This window comes from Ursus maritimus, unplaced genomic scaffold, assembly GCF_017311325.1.
Source record: "Ursus maritimus isolate PB19 unplaced genomic scaffold, ASM1731132v1 scaffold_21, whole genome shotgun sequence".
NCBI lineage: Eukaryota > Metazoa > Chordata > Mammalia > Carnivora > Ursidae > Ursus > Ursus maritimus.
In genome coordinates this window covers 34,955,472-34,973,405 of record NW_024424564.1, presented here as the reverse complement: position 1 = coordinate 34,973,405, position 17,934 = coordinate 34,955,472, and the positions used below count along the sequence as shown (strand labels likewise).

Sequence of the window (17,934 nt, the reverse complement as noted above, 5' to 3'; positions counted from 1 at the left end):
AATTCAAATAGCAAAACCAAAAATGCACAAACAAAACCATGTTAACTGACGAAGTATCCCCACAAACCCCAAGATACAACTGAGTAGAGACAAACCGAGAGCTGCAAGGCTTGCATCCCAGCACCTACATGGGAAGAAGCAGAGAACAGCATGGAGAGTCTGACAGAACTAAAAACAAGAGAATTCCAAAACAGCCCAGTGACATTCACTGGAAAGTGCAGTGGACCAGCGGGAGAGCAGCAACAGACACTGAGTACAAGGCAACTATAGAAAAGTCTGGAAGGGCTAGACCAGTCTGGGACCTATGAACTCTCAAAATTAACCAGAACAAATACTATAATAATGAGGAGAAACTTCGGGAAACAGAATCAAAATCGAGTAGAACAGGATAATGACAGCAAAGGAAAGAGAAGGTCTAAATAAAAATGAAGGAAGGAGACAGGGCACAGCAGTATCATAGGAACAAGGCCATATTTTGAATGCTTTATGAAAACAAAAGGAGGAAGAGCTGGAGAGCTACAAAGCTAGAAATGTTGGCATTGCCCACTCCTTCAAGGAGTTCAGGAAAATTAATTTTGTGTAAAAAAGGAAAGAACTGTCATTGAATACAAACAAAGTTACTATGAGAAAAAAAGAGTAAAGTGCAGAAAATGTTCCTCCAAGCAATGAGAGCAAGCCAGAAGGAAGACTCTGAATTAAAGGGTACCAGCACAACTGAGGACAGAATTATAGTTTTGAGAAGAGGGGGATCAAATGAAGGTTTACACACTAAACAAGGAGACACGTTACACCTACCTCTAGGGCTCTTCCCCACTTAGCTCTAAGAACCTGTCAGCCAGATGTATAACCTCTGCAGAAAGACAAGATGATTCCTCTCTATGAATCTGACAAGACCAGGAAAAAAGACCTAAAGATATGGACAAAGATTCCCCATTCAGACCATTTTTCAGAAAAGGTCTCAGTCAACACAGAGAGCTTTCAATCAGCCTTTCAGTGTCACTTCTGGTAGCTAATGATCACCACACAGCTGAGGAAGACCTTTAAAACAAAAGGCCAAAACAACCACACAGAAAAAAACACCTTGAAGAAATAGCAGCTATGAATAAAAATGAAATTTTGAGGAAAAAATTATACATGATTTCTATATTATTTATACATCCATCCATCCTCAGAGAAAATATTACATCCATGAAACAAGAACACAATGTTCTTCAAAAGGAAGAAGAATGGACTCTTCAGCATTAAAAACAGTAGAAACGAGGAGCGCCCAGGTATCTCAGTCAGTTAAGTGTCCAACTCTTAATTTTAACTCAGGTCATGATCTCAGGGTTGTGGGATCGAGCCCTGTGTCGGGCTCTACACTGAGTGTAGAGCCTACTTAAGATTCTCTCTCTTCCTCTCCTTCTGCCCCAGCTCCAGCACTCTCTCAATAAATACATACATACATATATACACAAATAAATAGTAGAAATGAAAAACTCAATGAAAGGACTGGTAGAGAAAGCTGAAGAAAATTCCCAGAAAATAGAGCATGTTTAAAATGATGAAATGTAGAAAAACAAAATTACATGATCAGTCCAGGAGATCCACTATCTGAATAATGATTTTTAGAGAAAAAGAAAGCATTCTGGGGTGAAGAGGGATCAAAGAAAAAAATTAAATTTGAATTGAAAACCATTAAGTTTCCAAATTGAGAAGGGATCACAAATATCGAAAACAATGGATAAAACAAATACACGCCAAGACCCATCATCATGAAATTTCAAAATTCTAAGAACAAAGATCCTAAAATCTTCCAGAGAGAAAGATTAGGAATCAGAATGGCTTCAGATGTCTCAATATGAGCTTTGGAACCTTGGGAGAAAATGGAACAATGTCTTCAAAATTTTAGGGTAAAATAATTGCAAACCAGGCAAAGGTAGAACTGTCCTAAATTGCATTAAGGCAGAAAACACATTCATAGTACACTTAGTCTACTTAGTTATAATGACATTAATGACCTAAACAAAATGTTATCATAATTGTATTAGGATAATGGGATTGATAAAAGAGTGTGTGCATATGTCAAAGGTAACACAGGTGGGAAAAGGAAAAAAGCTAAATTTTCATCTTAATACGTTCATCTTAATTTTCAGTAAATTCTCAAACATAGAAATTGGTAACATTATAAGAATGGGATATGGGGGCATGAGGTAAATATCAAAAGAAACATCTAGAAGCTAAAAGAGGTGCTTCTGGGGGCGCCTGGGTGGCACAGCGGTTAAGCATCTGCCTTCCGCTCAGGGCGTGGTCCTGGCATTCTGGGATCGAGCCCCACATCAGGCTCCTCCGCTATGAGCCTGCTTCTTCCTCTCCCATTCCCCCTGCTTGTGTTCCCTCTCTCGCTGGCTGTCCCTATCTCTGTCGAATAAATAAATAAAATCTTTAAAAAAAAAAAAAAAAAAGAGGTGCTTCTGGAGAATGAGTAATGGGGGGGTCTATTTTCCATAATGAGCTTTGTAATACTACCTAAGTTTTGAAAGTATGTTTTTATGAAAGTTTCAGTGCACAAAGTTAATTTTTAAAAGAATATATAGTAGGCTTAAGGCCTCGGTATCCACAATCCTTCATTATGACAAACTATTCTTTTTTCATAGGATTTCATTCCTATAATAAACATTTTATCCTTAAAAGAATAAAATTATTTCAGAGGGATGCCTGGGTGTATCAGTCAGTTAAGTGTCCGACTCTTGATCTGGGGTCAGGTCATGATCTCAGGGTAATGAGATCAAGCCCTGTGACAGGCCCTGTGCTCAATGAGGAGCCTGGTTGGGATTCTCTCTCTCTCTCTCCTTCTGCCCCTCTCCTGCTTACACGTGTGCACTCTCACTCTCTATTAAGAAAAATAAATAAATAAAAATTTATTTCAATCGGATTTTACTACTATCAAGAAAAGTAAAGGGAAATTATACAAATGTGGCAAAAAAAGTATATTTATTGATACAAATCCAAATACCAAGGCAGGCAGGGGAACTCAAATGACTCCTTGACCTTCAAAATAAACAACCTTCCAGTAGAAGTTTCCCAAGTCAAATTGTCTGCCTCACCCACAGGAAAATATGAAACATGAATGGGTTTCATCCGAATCTATGTGTACGATCTGAATGTATGGCCACAGTAATATGATCTTAAAGAAATGTTTAAAATGCACACCAGATCTGAGCCACAACCAAAGTGTTCCTTGCTAGTGTATTACATATGTTGGAAGTTAATCCTTCCCCTCACCTGAATTGAAGAATCATCAGAGCTTGAAATAAGAGTCTTCCCATCATCTGTGAACTGGATGTGCTGCACAGTTTTCTTGTGCCCAATCCTGGATTGGAAGATTCTGTTGTTTAGGAGTTCTAAAATCTTCAAAATAGAAATGCCCAGAAAATTAGTACCAAGAAATTCAGCAACACGCAGGTACTACACCCCAAAAACATAAAATCAGACTACAGAAGAACATAAAATTTCTATCTCATAGTGCTTTCATTTTAATTAAAGGCACACAAATGACTGGTATATATGTATGCACAAGCGGAGCACACACATATGCATGCACACACACACCCTAAAATAAAACACTCCCTGGAATGACCAGATAGCAGTAGGAACCAGTGGCCCTTCTGAGAACTCAACTACCCAATTCATCAAACAAGTGGCAGCCTGGACTCAGCCTCCAAAAAGAAAATGACATTTAAGATGAACAGAGAGGAGAGAGAAGAAAAAATCTGGATGAGAGACAAGGCAAGCTCTTTATAAAACAACACAGACAAGGAAAGATAGGGGGTAATGAGGGAAACAGGTAACAGGAAAGAAAATATGAGTAGGCTGGGGAAGTATATTAAGAAGACTTAAAAGGGCTAAAGACTAATATGCCAAATGCAGAGATTAAGAAAGTGGTAACAGAACTCAAAAACTAATGACTATGTCAAAAAGGCTTTCAAGTGAACTCACCACAAACAAAACAAAACAAAGTTCTTTTGCCCAAATCAAATGTACTCAAGGAAGCCTAAGGAAAATACAAATGATACTAATATAGGACATTGTAGAAATTCAAACCTAACCTGCATGTCTGATAAAAGGCCCTTCATAAAGCTAAGGGAAACTGTGTGAGTGAGAGCCTTCCCCAATGAGCAGGGCACACAATCTTACAATTGCTGTACAGCAAAGGAAGACTCGCATCCTAGTTGAGCACAGAGGCTCGGAGACCTAGGGGTTTGAACTGTAGCTCCGCCACTTACTGATTTAATGAAAGTTGTGGAAACTAGGAGTTTAGACATCTGTAAAACAGGAATAACAACACCTAACATCCAGGGTGTTAAAATAATTCCATGAGAGAAACTGATAAACACCTAAAAGTGGTAGCTGCTGTTATTTGATACTAGGCCCAACCACATGAAAATGCCATTTTACAGATTAAACAGAGCCAAATATGATTCATTTATATATTATTTATATTATTTGATGACTTTGAGGAGGACAGGGATATGGATGAAGCACATGTGTGTTTTGCGAATTATTTCCTCAAACTATCTGTATAGCTTCCTTCAAGACGCTTAGTAAAAACAAAAAGAATGTCGGCCTGGTTTGGCAACAAGGTAAAAAGAAAAGGGGGATGAAAAGATCCTTTAAGACTGAATAATATACACCAGTTTGAGAGATGAGACTGAGCGGGAAGACTAAGGTTCACTTGTAAATGCACAACCATCCCTTGCTTAAAAACATCCACAATATACTTTCTTTCAGTACAGCACCCACCACCTTCACAATAATTTTCACAACAACAACAAAAAAAAAACCCCACAAAACCTTAACTCTGAATCCATGCCACAATGGCCAAATATATAATAACACTGACATCACTTTCTAAATGCTTCCTTCTTCACTTTGTGTATAAACATATAGTCTCCTCTTTGTGGAGCAATATGGACTAGAGAATATTTGTGTATTTCTTTATGAAAACAAATCCAAAGAGAAATAAATGTGGCCATTGCCACAATCAATAAATTAAGAAATAATTCCAAAAAGTTTGCGTGAGAAAAAGTGAGAGAAGCAATCAATGTTCTTTGAAAAACTATTATACAGCTAAAGACAATGTGCTTTGTGATAAAATCATTTTTATTATACTTTTTTTGCATTTGTTAAAAATTTATTTAGTCTTCTTTAATAAGTTAAGGATTTCAGGTGGTAAAGAGATATACTTCTAATATCAAAAGTAAAACAGAAAGGGTTGGTGAAACAGGTAAGCATGAGGCAACCCTGCACAGACATTCCCAATGAACCTTATCAGTACCAAAATGGAAACTTACACCAAAGGCTAAGGAGAGAAAAAAAATGCTCTTTGCACAGATAGCTAAATCTCTTGGAGTGTTTGATACACTTGGAGAACAGCAAAACAACCAGGTAGAGAGAGAATAAGAACACAAAAACACAAAAAGTATGAGGAAGAGTAGTAAAGACAATCTGAACAATATACCACCAACAGGACTGTAAGATTTTTAGTCTAAAAGAAGAATAATATATACCACACGAAGATTTCTTTAGTATGAGCTACAATGCCAGACACATAATTAATTTTAAATAAAAAACTCTCCTGCACAGAAGGACTCCGAAGACTAGAACGAAATACCTCAATGGCTCCATCTTCACCCCCAAATGCAATGTACTGAAGATGTGGACTTAAGCAACAGCAACTAACTTGAGCTTCAGTCAGATAATCAATCTGACCTGTTTTTCCATTAATGAGCTAATGAAAAATAAGGCACAATTAGTTATTAGGCTATAAGAGCAGTTTCTGTTCTTTAGAACAGACTTCAATTGAAAAAATAAAATGAAACAGAAAATAACCAACAAGAGCTCCCTGGGGAACAACAAAGCTCTATCCTAGTCTCAGCAGCTACATTTAGCACTTCACGCCTTCATTTCATTTCACTTTTGTGGTTCAAATACATTTTCATAAAATAAAATGAGCTTTAAAAGGTTTAAAAAGCAGCTGCTGTGCCCACCACCTGAGACACATCTGTCTGATTTATAATCCCACAGCTAGCTCCACACCCGGTTTTCCATTTCTTCACAAAGCCCATTTTAATAGGGCTATCGTTTGTTACAGTACATTTTTCAGATATTTTTCAAGGGGGCTAGTGAAACAGGACTGAGGATACATAAAAAGCCATATTCAAATAAAAATGGGTTTTATATTCTCTAAATCGCTCACAAAACAGTATAAATTAAGATTCTCTACCTTTTTGAGTGGGGGAGAAAGGAGCTTTGGAGAAGAACCTATAAGCATAATTTGGGTGACGGGACTTGTAATGCTTAAACTAAGATTGCCTAACTTCGTAATACATACCAATGCTAACGATTATTTTTTTAAGTCTCATTAATAAAAGCTGTCTCATCACTCGATTAAAACATGTGACCCAGAAAATTACATCTCAAGCTTAAATCAATTGTCAGCTACCTCTCTCTGTTACAATCTGAAAGTCTTAAATCACTTTCAACATGAAATAAGCAGTCATATTTGTTTCAGGTACAAAGATTATAGGGTATCAATCGAGGTACTCTTTATTTTACAATATCTTACCCAGCAGATTCTGATTAGATATTCAAAATGAAGACTGAAAATGCTAAAAGCTGAGTTTATCTTCCTTTCTCTCAAAAATCAGTTTCCACATTTTCCTAGTGACTAAAAACTGTTTTGTTCACTTAAATGGAACTACTGTCAGTTTAACTAGCCCATAAACTCTCCCACAATCACTGACATAGAATAAAATGATACTTTCATAGTCAGACTTCTTTTTGAAGTCTCACAGTTATGACAACTATTAAAGAAAGGTTGCACAAATTTAATAAAGGTAATACAAACATGAGGACACTGAACTTGACAAGAAAACTGCAATGAAAAATATCCCAAGTCTGCTAAAAATCAGTAACAAGGCATGAACATTCAATTCCACACCCCAATTCATCCCAGGAACACAGGGCATCAGGAGCTCCACATCAACATATTAAGGATGATAGTAAAACTTATAAAATATAGAAACAGGGGTGTCTCACACCTTGACTCTAACTCCTGACAGTAGACAAGGAGAAATGACCACATGACATAGACAGTTTACTTCCATGTATCTGTCTCCAGAATTTGGGTTCCACCTTCACCCTATAACCAGCTCAGACTTCTGAATATAAAAAGGACCTTACAGGTGAAGAAAGTGAGGCTCAGAGAAGTGTACAATTTACTCAAACATCACACAAAACTAGCTGACAGCAGGGACGCCTGCGTGGCTCAGTTGGTTAAGCGGTTGCCTTCAGCTCAGGTCATGATCCAGGGTCCTGGGATAGAGTCCGCACTGGGCTCCCCACTCACCTCTACCTGCTCTGCTGCTGCTCCCCCTGCTTGTGCTCTGACAAATAAAATCTTTTTTTTTTTTTTTAAAGATTTTATTTATTCGGCAGAGATAGAGACAGCCAGCGAGAGAGGGAACACAGGCAGAGGGAGTGGGAGACGAAGAAGCAGGCTCATAGAGGAGCCTGATGTGGGGCTCTATCCCATAACGCCGGGATCACGCCCTGAGCCGAAGGCAGACGCTGAACCGCTGTGCCACCCAGGCGCCCCTGACAAAGAAAATCTTAAAAATAAAAACCTAGCTGACAATAAAGCTTAAGCTATACCTGTACCTCCTGAGTGAACAGTCACTGTTCTTTCCACCACATCACACTGAGCTTTACAGCTTGTTAAGCTTTGTCCTACCCTCAGTCTGTCTCAAGTTCTCCTCCTGGACTCCATGCAAATCAAGGAACGTGATCACAGATACCAACAGGAGAGGAAGGAAGTGAGACAAGGTATCACTTTTTTTTAAATTCTAAATACGAGCATATCTGAACCTCGGCTCAAAACCCACATATTTATTCAACTAATACGTACTGAGCACATGTTAGATACTACACAATTATGCCTGATCCCAAGTTCAAAACCAAACAAGAAAAATGTGAATCGTGAGTTCAACCAAAACAATATTCCCAATTGTTTTCTAAAAAATATACTCACCTGCAGGCGTTTTATATTGTCAACTGCAAGAACCATCACTTCATTTTCTTGAAACACAACATCTATTTCTTGCTTTAACACTATAGCAGAGTTCTTACATACTTTTTTTGTCTCCCAGAGCTAATTAAGAGATCAAAAAAACTAAAATAAGATAACCATATCCTGAAATATGTAAAGAGAAGGCTTAGTCTTAAAGCAAGATACAAAACATGCTTCATACTCAAAATACCTATGATGCTAGAAAATTTTCAATTATTAGATTATTATTCAACAACAAATATTTGTTAATTACATGCTATAACAAGTAGTAGTTAGTGTGAAGAGTGATGGGTGCTAGAGCCAAAATGCCCAAGTATGAACTCTCATTCCACCTAAAGTTGTGACTTTGGGCAGATTTCTTATTAACCCAGTATTACTCAAAGAACTACTAGTCCCCACACTGTCTGATACCAAGATAAGGAGCCTGTACCAGAATGTAAATCAACTATATCATTAACACACTGTCAGCCTCTGTCTCCCTCTAAAAAAAAAAAAAAAAAAAAAAGTAGAAATAAATGACAGAAAATGGAATGCTTAGTGATATAATTAATCTTTTTTTAACAAGACTTTCTTGATGACGGAAGCAGTGAGTTGAATTACATTCTGGTTTGTTTATTGAGACTGGCACTTTAAGCAGAACTGACTCAACCTTCCTGTGACTGTTTCCTCAGCTGCAAAAAGGACTGCTGTGAGAATTAGCAAAATACAGTACTTCACACAATGTCTAGCATACAGTAAATACTAAAAAAACTGCAGCTACGATGTGTATAAACACTATATTAGATGCAACAGGGATAAACCAGGGTCCCTGGCCTCAAAGACCCTACAGCTGAAGACGTGTGAACAAGCTGGAGGAGCAGCGAAGTACTGAAGGTGAGAAGTAAAGCAAATCTGTACTTAAATTCGAAGTAGATAAGTACCATAAGAAAAGGACATAGAGTTATAGGACATTAAAGGAGAGAGAAATTCCCCCAAATGGAATACTAGGTAGGGCTTTGTAGAAGACTTGGGGGAACATATAAGATTGTTAAGATTTCAACAAGGAGAGAGACAGGGAAACAGGGTACTCCAAATATAAGAAACCACATAAGCAGGGGCGCCTGGGTGGCATAGCGGTTAAAGCGCCTGCCTTCGGCTCAGGGCGTGATCCCAGCGTTACGGGATCGAGCCCCACATCAGGCTCCTCCGCTATGAGCCTGTTTCTTCCTCTCCCACTCCCCCTGCTTGTGTTCCCTCTCTCGCTGGCTGTCTCTATCTCTGTCAAATAAATAAATAAAATCTTTAAAAAAAAAAAAAAAAAGAAACCATATAAGCAAAAGAAGCAGGGAAATACAGGGTATTGTGAAAATGTGAGCAGTCCAGTGTAGGTTACCTATAGGAATAAACCAAAAGACAGACTGGAGCAGAATGAGGCCATACTGTGGAGAAGTTCAGTGTAGACTTAGGAGTACCTACTTACTTTTAGTAGACAAGGAAACCACTATCTGTTTTTGAACAAAAATGACATGACTATATTGTACACAAAGAAAATACCTTGAAAGCAGCATGTAGAAAACCAAGAAAGAAAAGACTATGGCAAAGGCTAATACATTAAGAAAGGCAACATGTTGGGGTGCCTGGCTGGCTCAGTCAGTACAGTGTGCGACTCTGGATCTCAGGGTTGTGAGTTTGATCCCCATGTGGGGCGTAGAGATTACTTAAAAATAATAAAATCTTAAAAAAAAAAAAAAAAAAAGAGAGAGAGGCAACATGTAATGAGCACCTAAACTTGAAATGAAAAAGTAGAAACAGGGGCACCTGGTGGCTCAGTTGGTTAAGCATCTGACTCTTGATTTCAGCTCAGGGAATGATCTCAGGGTTGTGAGATCAAGCCCTGCAATGGGCTTGCCATGGGCTTGCACTGGGCGTGGAGGCTGCTTAAGATTCTCTCTCTTCCTCTCCCTCTTCTCCTCCCCGCACCCACCTCTCTCTGTCTCCCTCTAAAAAAAAAAAGAAAAGAAAAAAAGTAGAAATAAATGACAGAAAATGGAAAGGCAGAATCCATTAGAATTGGCAAGTAATTAGATATGGAAATTTAAAGTGGAGAAAAGAGTCAAAAATTAAGTCAATATATTACTTAGTAATATACTTAAATTAATCAAAACACAGTTTAATCACTGGATTTCTCTAGCATCTGGCTGATGGTAATACTCAATGAACATGTATGGGATGAATGAGACTGTTATAGTCCATGTAATAGCACTTTTCAAGGATAAATATTAATAGAGTCGTTTCTTGTTTTAATTCCCCCAATACTGCTCATCAATTTCTTAGTTTCTTAGACATAGACATCAATGCCTAAAATGAAAATCTCAGTATTTCTCACCCTGATTGTCTGGTCATCAGAAGATGTCAAAAATGATGATCCATCAGGAGAAAACATCACACAATGAACCCAACTTAAATGTCCTCTGCAATCAGCCACTTTTAAACACGAGTCCATATTCCACAACTACAGAATAAACACAGCATATAGGAAATCACATTCATAAGCATTTTGAACATATCAAGAATATTGAAAATAGCAAAAGTAAATCAGTAATTTCACTTCTATGAATATAGGCCAAAAACAAACTAGCAAAAACACAGAATGACTTGTGCAAAAGATTATTCACTGCATCTTATTTTTAATAGCAAAAAAATTGGAAACAACCCAAATGACCATCAACAGGGAACCGACGGAATAAACTACATAATGGAATATTATCTAACTGTAAAAACACCCAGATCATAGCTAGTCACCGGGATATACTGTTTACAGAAAATAAGCAAAGAGCATACATATTTCTACAGAAGAGCATATATAAGGGTGCCTGGGTGGCTCAGCCCGTTAAGCATCTACATTGGTCTCAGGTCATGATCCCAGGACGAGTCCCACATCAGGCTCCCTGTTCACCAGAGAGCCTACTTCTCCCTCTGCCTACTGCTCCCCCTGCTTGTGCTGTCTCTGTCTCTCTCTCTGACAAATAAAATCTTAAAAAAAATAATAAAAATTAAAGTAAATTTTTTAAAAAGCTTTGATTTGAAATCATGCAAACATTTTATCTAAAAAATAGACTATTTTCCACTGTCATCCAATACTCAACTAATGGCAAAACCCTACAATAAATGAATATGCTAATTGTACATGTACACATTTCTGTTACTCATGCTTATTATGAATTGTCAATGTCTGCCACCCTGGCTGTATTTTGTCCTGAGTTCTGCTGTAAATTACTCAAATATATTCCAGTCTAATGAAGTACCATTTGTGCCTGAGTTCTTCTCATTACACTCTGAATGACAGACCTAACTTTATAATTTCAGAACAAGCATGGACAAAACAAGTACTTCATCACATGCCCAGTGGTTTTCAATCAGTGAGTTCTATGGTTGTAAATTAATTGTATGAAATTTTCTTTGCCTTATCACTAGAGTCCAAGCTCCTGTGGACATACAAGAGCTAAAGGCCATAAAGAGCTAAACCTGGTTCCATAACTAAAAAATCTCCCTTGAAAATTCTTCCCTTTTTCTTTCTTGTCCTTCCCCATCATTTCTCAGAGCCCCCAAAATCAGGTTCCTATTTTAAGAAAAAAGACAATGTTTCCTGGAGCTTCTAATAGCAGAGGATAGGGATTTTAGAAGTGACAGGAAAGGCTGAAAGAAGAATTGCTCCTCTACTCCTCCTTAAAATCCTGACAAAATCCCAGAAAGAGGAAATTTCCAACCACATCTACCTTGAAGATCTACAGGTAAGGTGCAAGATCTCCTACCACATCTGAATCTTTCAATTCAAGGACTCCGCTGAAGAGAACACCACCCACAGCACCCTACTTCTTCCCACCATTTCAAACAGGACTGGAGTTTGTTCACACTCACTGCCTATGCTTCCAATGGGTAGATTCTTGGCAGGGAAGTTCTTCAGTGTTAGTTGCACTATACTTGCTTCTGTACTTGGAATTAAGTAGAGATTACACAGCACACCCACTCACTCTCATCTTATCTGTATCTCCATGCTGACGGGCTACAGCTCAGAAACTCTCCCCCAACAGCTTTGCAGTAAGGAACAAAGTTGTCAAACTCACTAAAAATTGCTGAAATAAGCACAGAACACTAAAGAAGTGCTTGCAGTAGTCAAGCTTCCTTTGAAGAGAGCCTGTGCACCAAGTGGATTTCTCTATTTTCCAGATAAAGGCCCATACCCACCTGCTTGGACTGTCATCACAAGGAACTTCAAATTACCTGATGATAAGACCCAGTCAAGGAATAAGTAGCAACAAAGCTTGGAAAAACTAATCCGTCTTTGGGGAAAAAAAAAAATCAGGAATTCACTGTTTTTGAAAAAAATTAATATAACCATTCACTGGGTAAAATTCTTCCAGGACCAGTTAGGTATAGACTCTGAATATAAAATCTATCAGATAAGTACAAAATCACAAATATGAACAATTTATTATAAGAGTCATTTTACGCATTAGTGCTTACCAATGAACATCCTAGGGTTAACCAATTCTAAATTGAAGTGTTGTCTTATTCTTCTCAGCGATCTAGGAAATCTGAACTGGACTCATCTCTCATCTTTTCTTTTACAGAAGATCCTTTCTTTCATATTATTTAAGAGATACCATGTTTCTGCCTAGGAAACCAGTGTTCATTCCACCGTTTCCCCAGAACTTGGCACACGCTAGCCATTCAATAAATATTTGGTGAATGATACTGTCATTCCCTGTCATACTATCAAATCAAATCTTCAATCACTGCTAAAGTAATAAAGCTGGCTATACAGTTTAATATCCTAAAGCTACAGGTCATTATGCTGTGAAGAAAACGCTCTATTATTTCTCAAACATCCTCAGTAGTTAATGGTTTAAGTAGCCCATTCTTTGGCATCCTTGTACCTCTGGAGACCCAACTTCACAGAGTAAGTGAACTACTCACCTCCACACAGCACTGGGACAAAGCCACCACTGCCAAATGATTTTGCAGGGAGGAGAAGTCACAATACTGGATGGTGCCATGATGGACTGTATGGATTTCTGCCAATAAGCCACTGGTATGAATGTCAAAAAGCTGTCAACATAAAATAGGTATCTATGAAGTAAAACACTTTTAAAAATAAGCTATACTCAAAATGAATCTAAATTTTTAAGTCCTGAAAAAATACAATTACTGATAACTGGCATAACTATTGACAGTCATAAATAAGATATAAATCAATACACACATACTTTTAAAATACTGCTCATCTTGAAACATGTTTCCTATACAGAAAAATTTATCACAGATAATCTCTCAAGCTGGCCTAGGGAGAAATAAAACCTTTGTGAATAAATGAATGGACTAGCCAAATTAACATACAGAACGGTTCTCCTGAATGCTTGTTTATTCAAAAGAGGAAAATGGATATTCATAAATGAAGATGATCAAAATAATATAGAACAGAGTCTTGCTAAAATGAAATTAGCTCAACTATTTCTATTTCTCTTCAGAGCTATCAAATTACTCCATTATGATCATTTTCCCATTCTGAACCAAAAAAAGCTATTTTTGAATAATGCAAGCTTCATTTCAACTTTTGAAAGATTTTTAAATGTTGAATATATTCTTCTGAAGTTTTTGCCAAATGATTAAAAACATTTATACCAATATATAGTATTGTGATTTAAGACCAAGGCATAGTCCAGGGGGGAAAAAAAAAGCTTCCAGTAGGAGCCATGAATATGTTTAGTGAATGCACAGCCCTTCAAGCATGCACAGATGTAAGCAGCACAGCATCAGAGGCCAAGAACAAAAGACAGGAAGCCATACTTAAAATGCCTCCCAGGACAGGTCATTCTTAAAAATTAATGGTGGAGAATGACAGAGGAAATTAGCAAGTATGGAATAGGCAGCTGTTTTAATTATTGGGTGTTAAGAAGTAAAGACCTAACAATCAGAGTAGGCTAAGAGAAAGGAGTTCAAAAGAAATAAGAGGAGAATGGAGAGACCAAAGAGTAAAAAATTGGGATCGACATGCAGTTAAGGGTGATTTTAGGGTAGCTTTATTTTAGCAGATAAAATAAAGACCCAGTCAAGATTTTTCAAACAAAGAGGCATTTCATGTAATATAAAGCTGTTTTCCTATCTCAGTGGAAAAGATCTTTTAAAATGATCAAACTCAAATGTAAATCAAACCACGAGATACCACTTTCACCTAATAAGATGGTTGTAATGTTTTGAAAAATGGAAAATAACAAGTGCTGGCAAGGAGAAAGTGGAACTCCTGTACACTACTAGTGGGAATATAAAATGATACAGCTTTTCAAAAAAGTTGCATTTAGAATTACCATATGATGCAACAATTCTACTGCTTGGTGTGGATACAGAAGATTTGAAAGCAGGGGCTCAAACAGATTCCTGTACACCATGATCACTGTATCATTATTCACAACAGCCAAAAGGTGAAAACACCCAAGTGTCCATCAACAGATGAATGCATAAACAAAATGTGGTATATCCATATAATGGGATATTATTCAGCTATAAAAAGGAATGAAGTTTTGTACATGCCACAACATGTATGAACCTTAAAAATATTATGCTAAATGAAACAAGCCAGATACAAAAGGACCAATATTATATGATTCCACTTATATGAAATATCTAGAATAGACAAATTCATAGATTAAAGGTTATGGGGGGGGCAGTGGAGCCTGGGTGGCTCAGTCAGTTAAGTGTCTGCCTTCAGCTCAGGTCATGATCTCAGGGTCCTGGTATCAAGCCCCACGTCTGGCTCCCTGCTCAGTGAAGAGTCTGCTTCTCCCTCTCCCTCTGCCCCTCCCCAACCCTGCTTATGCTGTCTCTTTTGCTCAAATAAATAATCTTTTTTGTAATAAATAAAGAAAGAATAAAAAAATAAAGGTTACCAGGGGCTAGAGGCAGAGAGGAATGGGTAGTTATTAGTTTTTGGTTACAGAGTATCTGCTGGCGGTGATGAAAAAGTTTTGAAAATAGTGTTGATAGCTGCACAGCATTATGAATATCATTAATATCACTGAATTATACATTTTAAAATAGTTAAAATGCCAGGATGCCCAGGTGGCTTAGTCGATTAAGCGTCAGCCTTCAGCTCAGGTCATGATCCCAGGGTCCTGGGATCGAGTCCCACATTGGGCTTCTTGCTCAGCAGGGAGCCTGCTTCTCCCTCTGCCTGCTCTGCATGCTGCTTCCCCTGCTTGTGCTCTCTGACAAATAAATAAATAAAATCTTTAAAAAAAAAAAAAAAGTCCTTCTCTTTTAAAAAAAATAGTTAAAATGGCTAATTTTACATAGATACATTTTACAACAAAAAAAATTTAATCTTCAAATCTTATAAATGCAATGATTCCTTTTATGTTCCTACAAATTTTAACTTAAGACAAAAGAAGATATTTTTAATTTTGTGCTAAATATATAAACCATAAGCACCCAAGATCAAAGGGTCACAGCAACTATATCAATAATAATATAAAGAGCTCCTCAGGGAGTATTTATATAATTATGTGGTGTATTTCAATTGTGTTCTTTAAAATTGTACTATCAGGTGGCCCAGTTGATTAAGTGGATGACTTGATCTCAGCTCGGGTCGTGATCTCAGGGTCGTGAGTTCAAGCAATGCATTGGGCACCATGCTTCACGCTAGGCATGGAGACTACTTTAAATATATATATATAAAAATACATACACATACATATATATACACGCATATATATACACACATATGTATATATATACACACACATAATATATATATATACATACACACACATACATACACACACTATCTCGGGGGATTTGAGGAGCTCTCAAGAGACTTAGGCCTCTTCCTCAGTCAGTGCTCTCACCAAGGAGAAGGCCATTTTCTGTTCAAGCACAAAGATAGTGAAGCCCAATGGCAAGAAGCCAGATGAGTTTGAGTCCAGCATCTCCCAGGCTCTCCTTGAGCTGGAGATGAACTCAGACCTCAAAGCCCAGCTCCAGGAGCTGAATATAACAGCAACCAAGGAAACTGAAGTGGGTGGTGGTCAGAGAGCTATTACCATCTTTGTTCCCCTTTCTCTACTGAAATTTTTCCCAGGAAATCCTAGTCCATGAATTGGAGAAAAAGTTGAGTGGGAAGCCCATTGTCTTTATTGCTCAGAGGAGAATTCTACCTAAGCCAACTTGAAAAAGCCATACAAAAATTAAGTAAAGTGCCCCAGGAGCCACACCATGACAGCCATTGCATGACACAATCCTGGAGGACTTGGTTTTGCCAAGCAAAATTGTGGGCAAGAGAATCCGTGTGAAACTGGATGGCAGCTGGCACATAAAAGTTCATTTGGGTAAAGCACAGCAGAACAATGTGGAGCATAAGGATGAAACTTCTCTGGTGTCCATAAGAGGCTCATGGGCAAGGATGTCAACTTTGAGTTCCCAGAGTTTCAGTAAAAAAAAAAAAAAAAAAAAAAGATTAAATAAAACATTCACAGTAAAATAAATAAATAAATAAATAAAATTGTACTATTTCAGGTTTGGAGAATAGAAGAGGTTGGTAAAAGGATAGGAACTTTTAGTTAGAAGATGAATGAGGTCTGAGGATCTGACATATAACATGGTGACTATAGTTGATAATACTGTATTGTATAAGTGAAATTAAGAAAGCAGAAATTAAATGTTCTCACCAAAAATAAATAAATAAATAAGTATGTGAGGTGATAGATGTATTATTTAACTCCATGTGGGAGGAATCCTTTCACAATACATACAAATAATAATTCATCACGATGTATACTTTAAACAACTTAAAATTTTATTTGTACCTCAATAAAGCTGAAAATAAAATAAAACTGTAATATCTCTTATTCAAGTCTTTAAAAATTACTATTTGAATGAAACGTCACGGAGTCATAAATCAGAATACCTACCTTTCCAAATCCATGGTATAACGTGGGACAAATTATTTGGCTGCTCTGAACCTCAACTGCCTCATTATCTGCTGTGTCCCTTGGATAGTTATATTAAAAGAAATAATATGTGAGAGCACTCTGAATACTACAAATGTAAGCAATTATTACATTTGGAAAAAAAAAAAAAGGAAAGCATTTTGTCATTCACTATTTCTACATATTGTCCTCATTTACATTACAAAAGTCTCACAATATTCTTCAGTTGTTAACAAATATTTCTATCACAGTCACCAAATCCTGATAAATTTTAGGGGTAAGAAAGCACTTTGAGGGGCGCCTGGGTGGCACAGCAGTTAAGCGCCTGCCTTCGGCTCAGGGCGTGATCCCGGCGTTATGGGATTGAGCCCCACATCAGGCTCCTCCGCTATGAGCCTGCTTCTTCCTCTCCCACTCCCCCTGCTTGTGTTCCCTCTCTCGCTGGCTGTCTCTATCTCTGTTGAATAAATAAAATCTTTAAAAAAAAAAAAAAAAGAAAGAAAGAAAACACTTTGAAAATCATCTAAACCGATGTATTTAAAATTGTAAAAAAAAAAAATTGCAGAAAATATTCCATGTTTTCAATAAACTTGAGAAACACTGGACTAACTAACATAAATTATTTCTGTATTACAGAACTTCTGGAGGCCTTACATGTTGGTATATACTGAGTGACTCTAACGGGGGAAAACAACACATAATGTTTCCCAAACCTGTGTGACCATGGAGACCTTTCCTCACAAAGCCTATTGACATCCCCTGAAACACAGTTCTGAGAACTATGAAGTTAGGGAGACTGCCCAAAATCATATAGCTATACTTTCATTATATCAATAAACAGTGTACAACGCAAAAAATCAGCTG

General features: G+C 37.4%; 1 protein-coding gene and 1 pseudogene across 1 annotated transcript in view; one reads left to right on the top strand and one right to left on the bottom strand.

Moving 5' to 3' along the window:
* Positions 1-17,934, bottom strand: part of APAF1 (apoptotic peptidase activating factor 1) — a 79,822-nt gene that overhangs the window by 17,342 nt on the left and 44,546 nt on the right. The window contains 5 exon segments of the mRNA XM_040637354.1: positions 3,265-3,390; positions 5,654-5,770; positions 8,072-8,191; positions 10,476-10,601; positions 13,067-13,198. Of these exon segments, the coding sequence (XP_040493288.1) occupies positions 3,265-3,390; positions 5,654-5,770; positions 8,072-8,191; positions 10,476-10,601; positions 13,067-13,198 (621 nt within the window).
* LOC103660139 lies at positions 13,843-16,576 on the top strand (annotated as a pseudogene).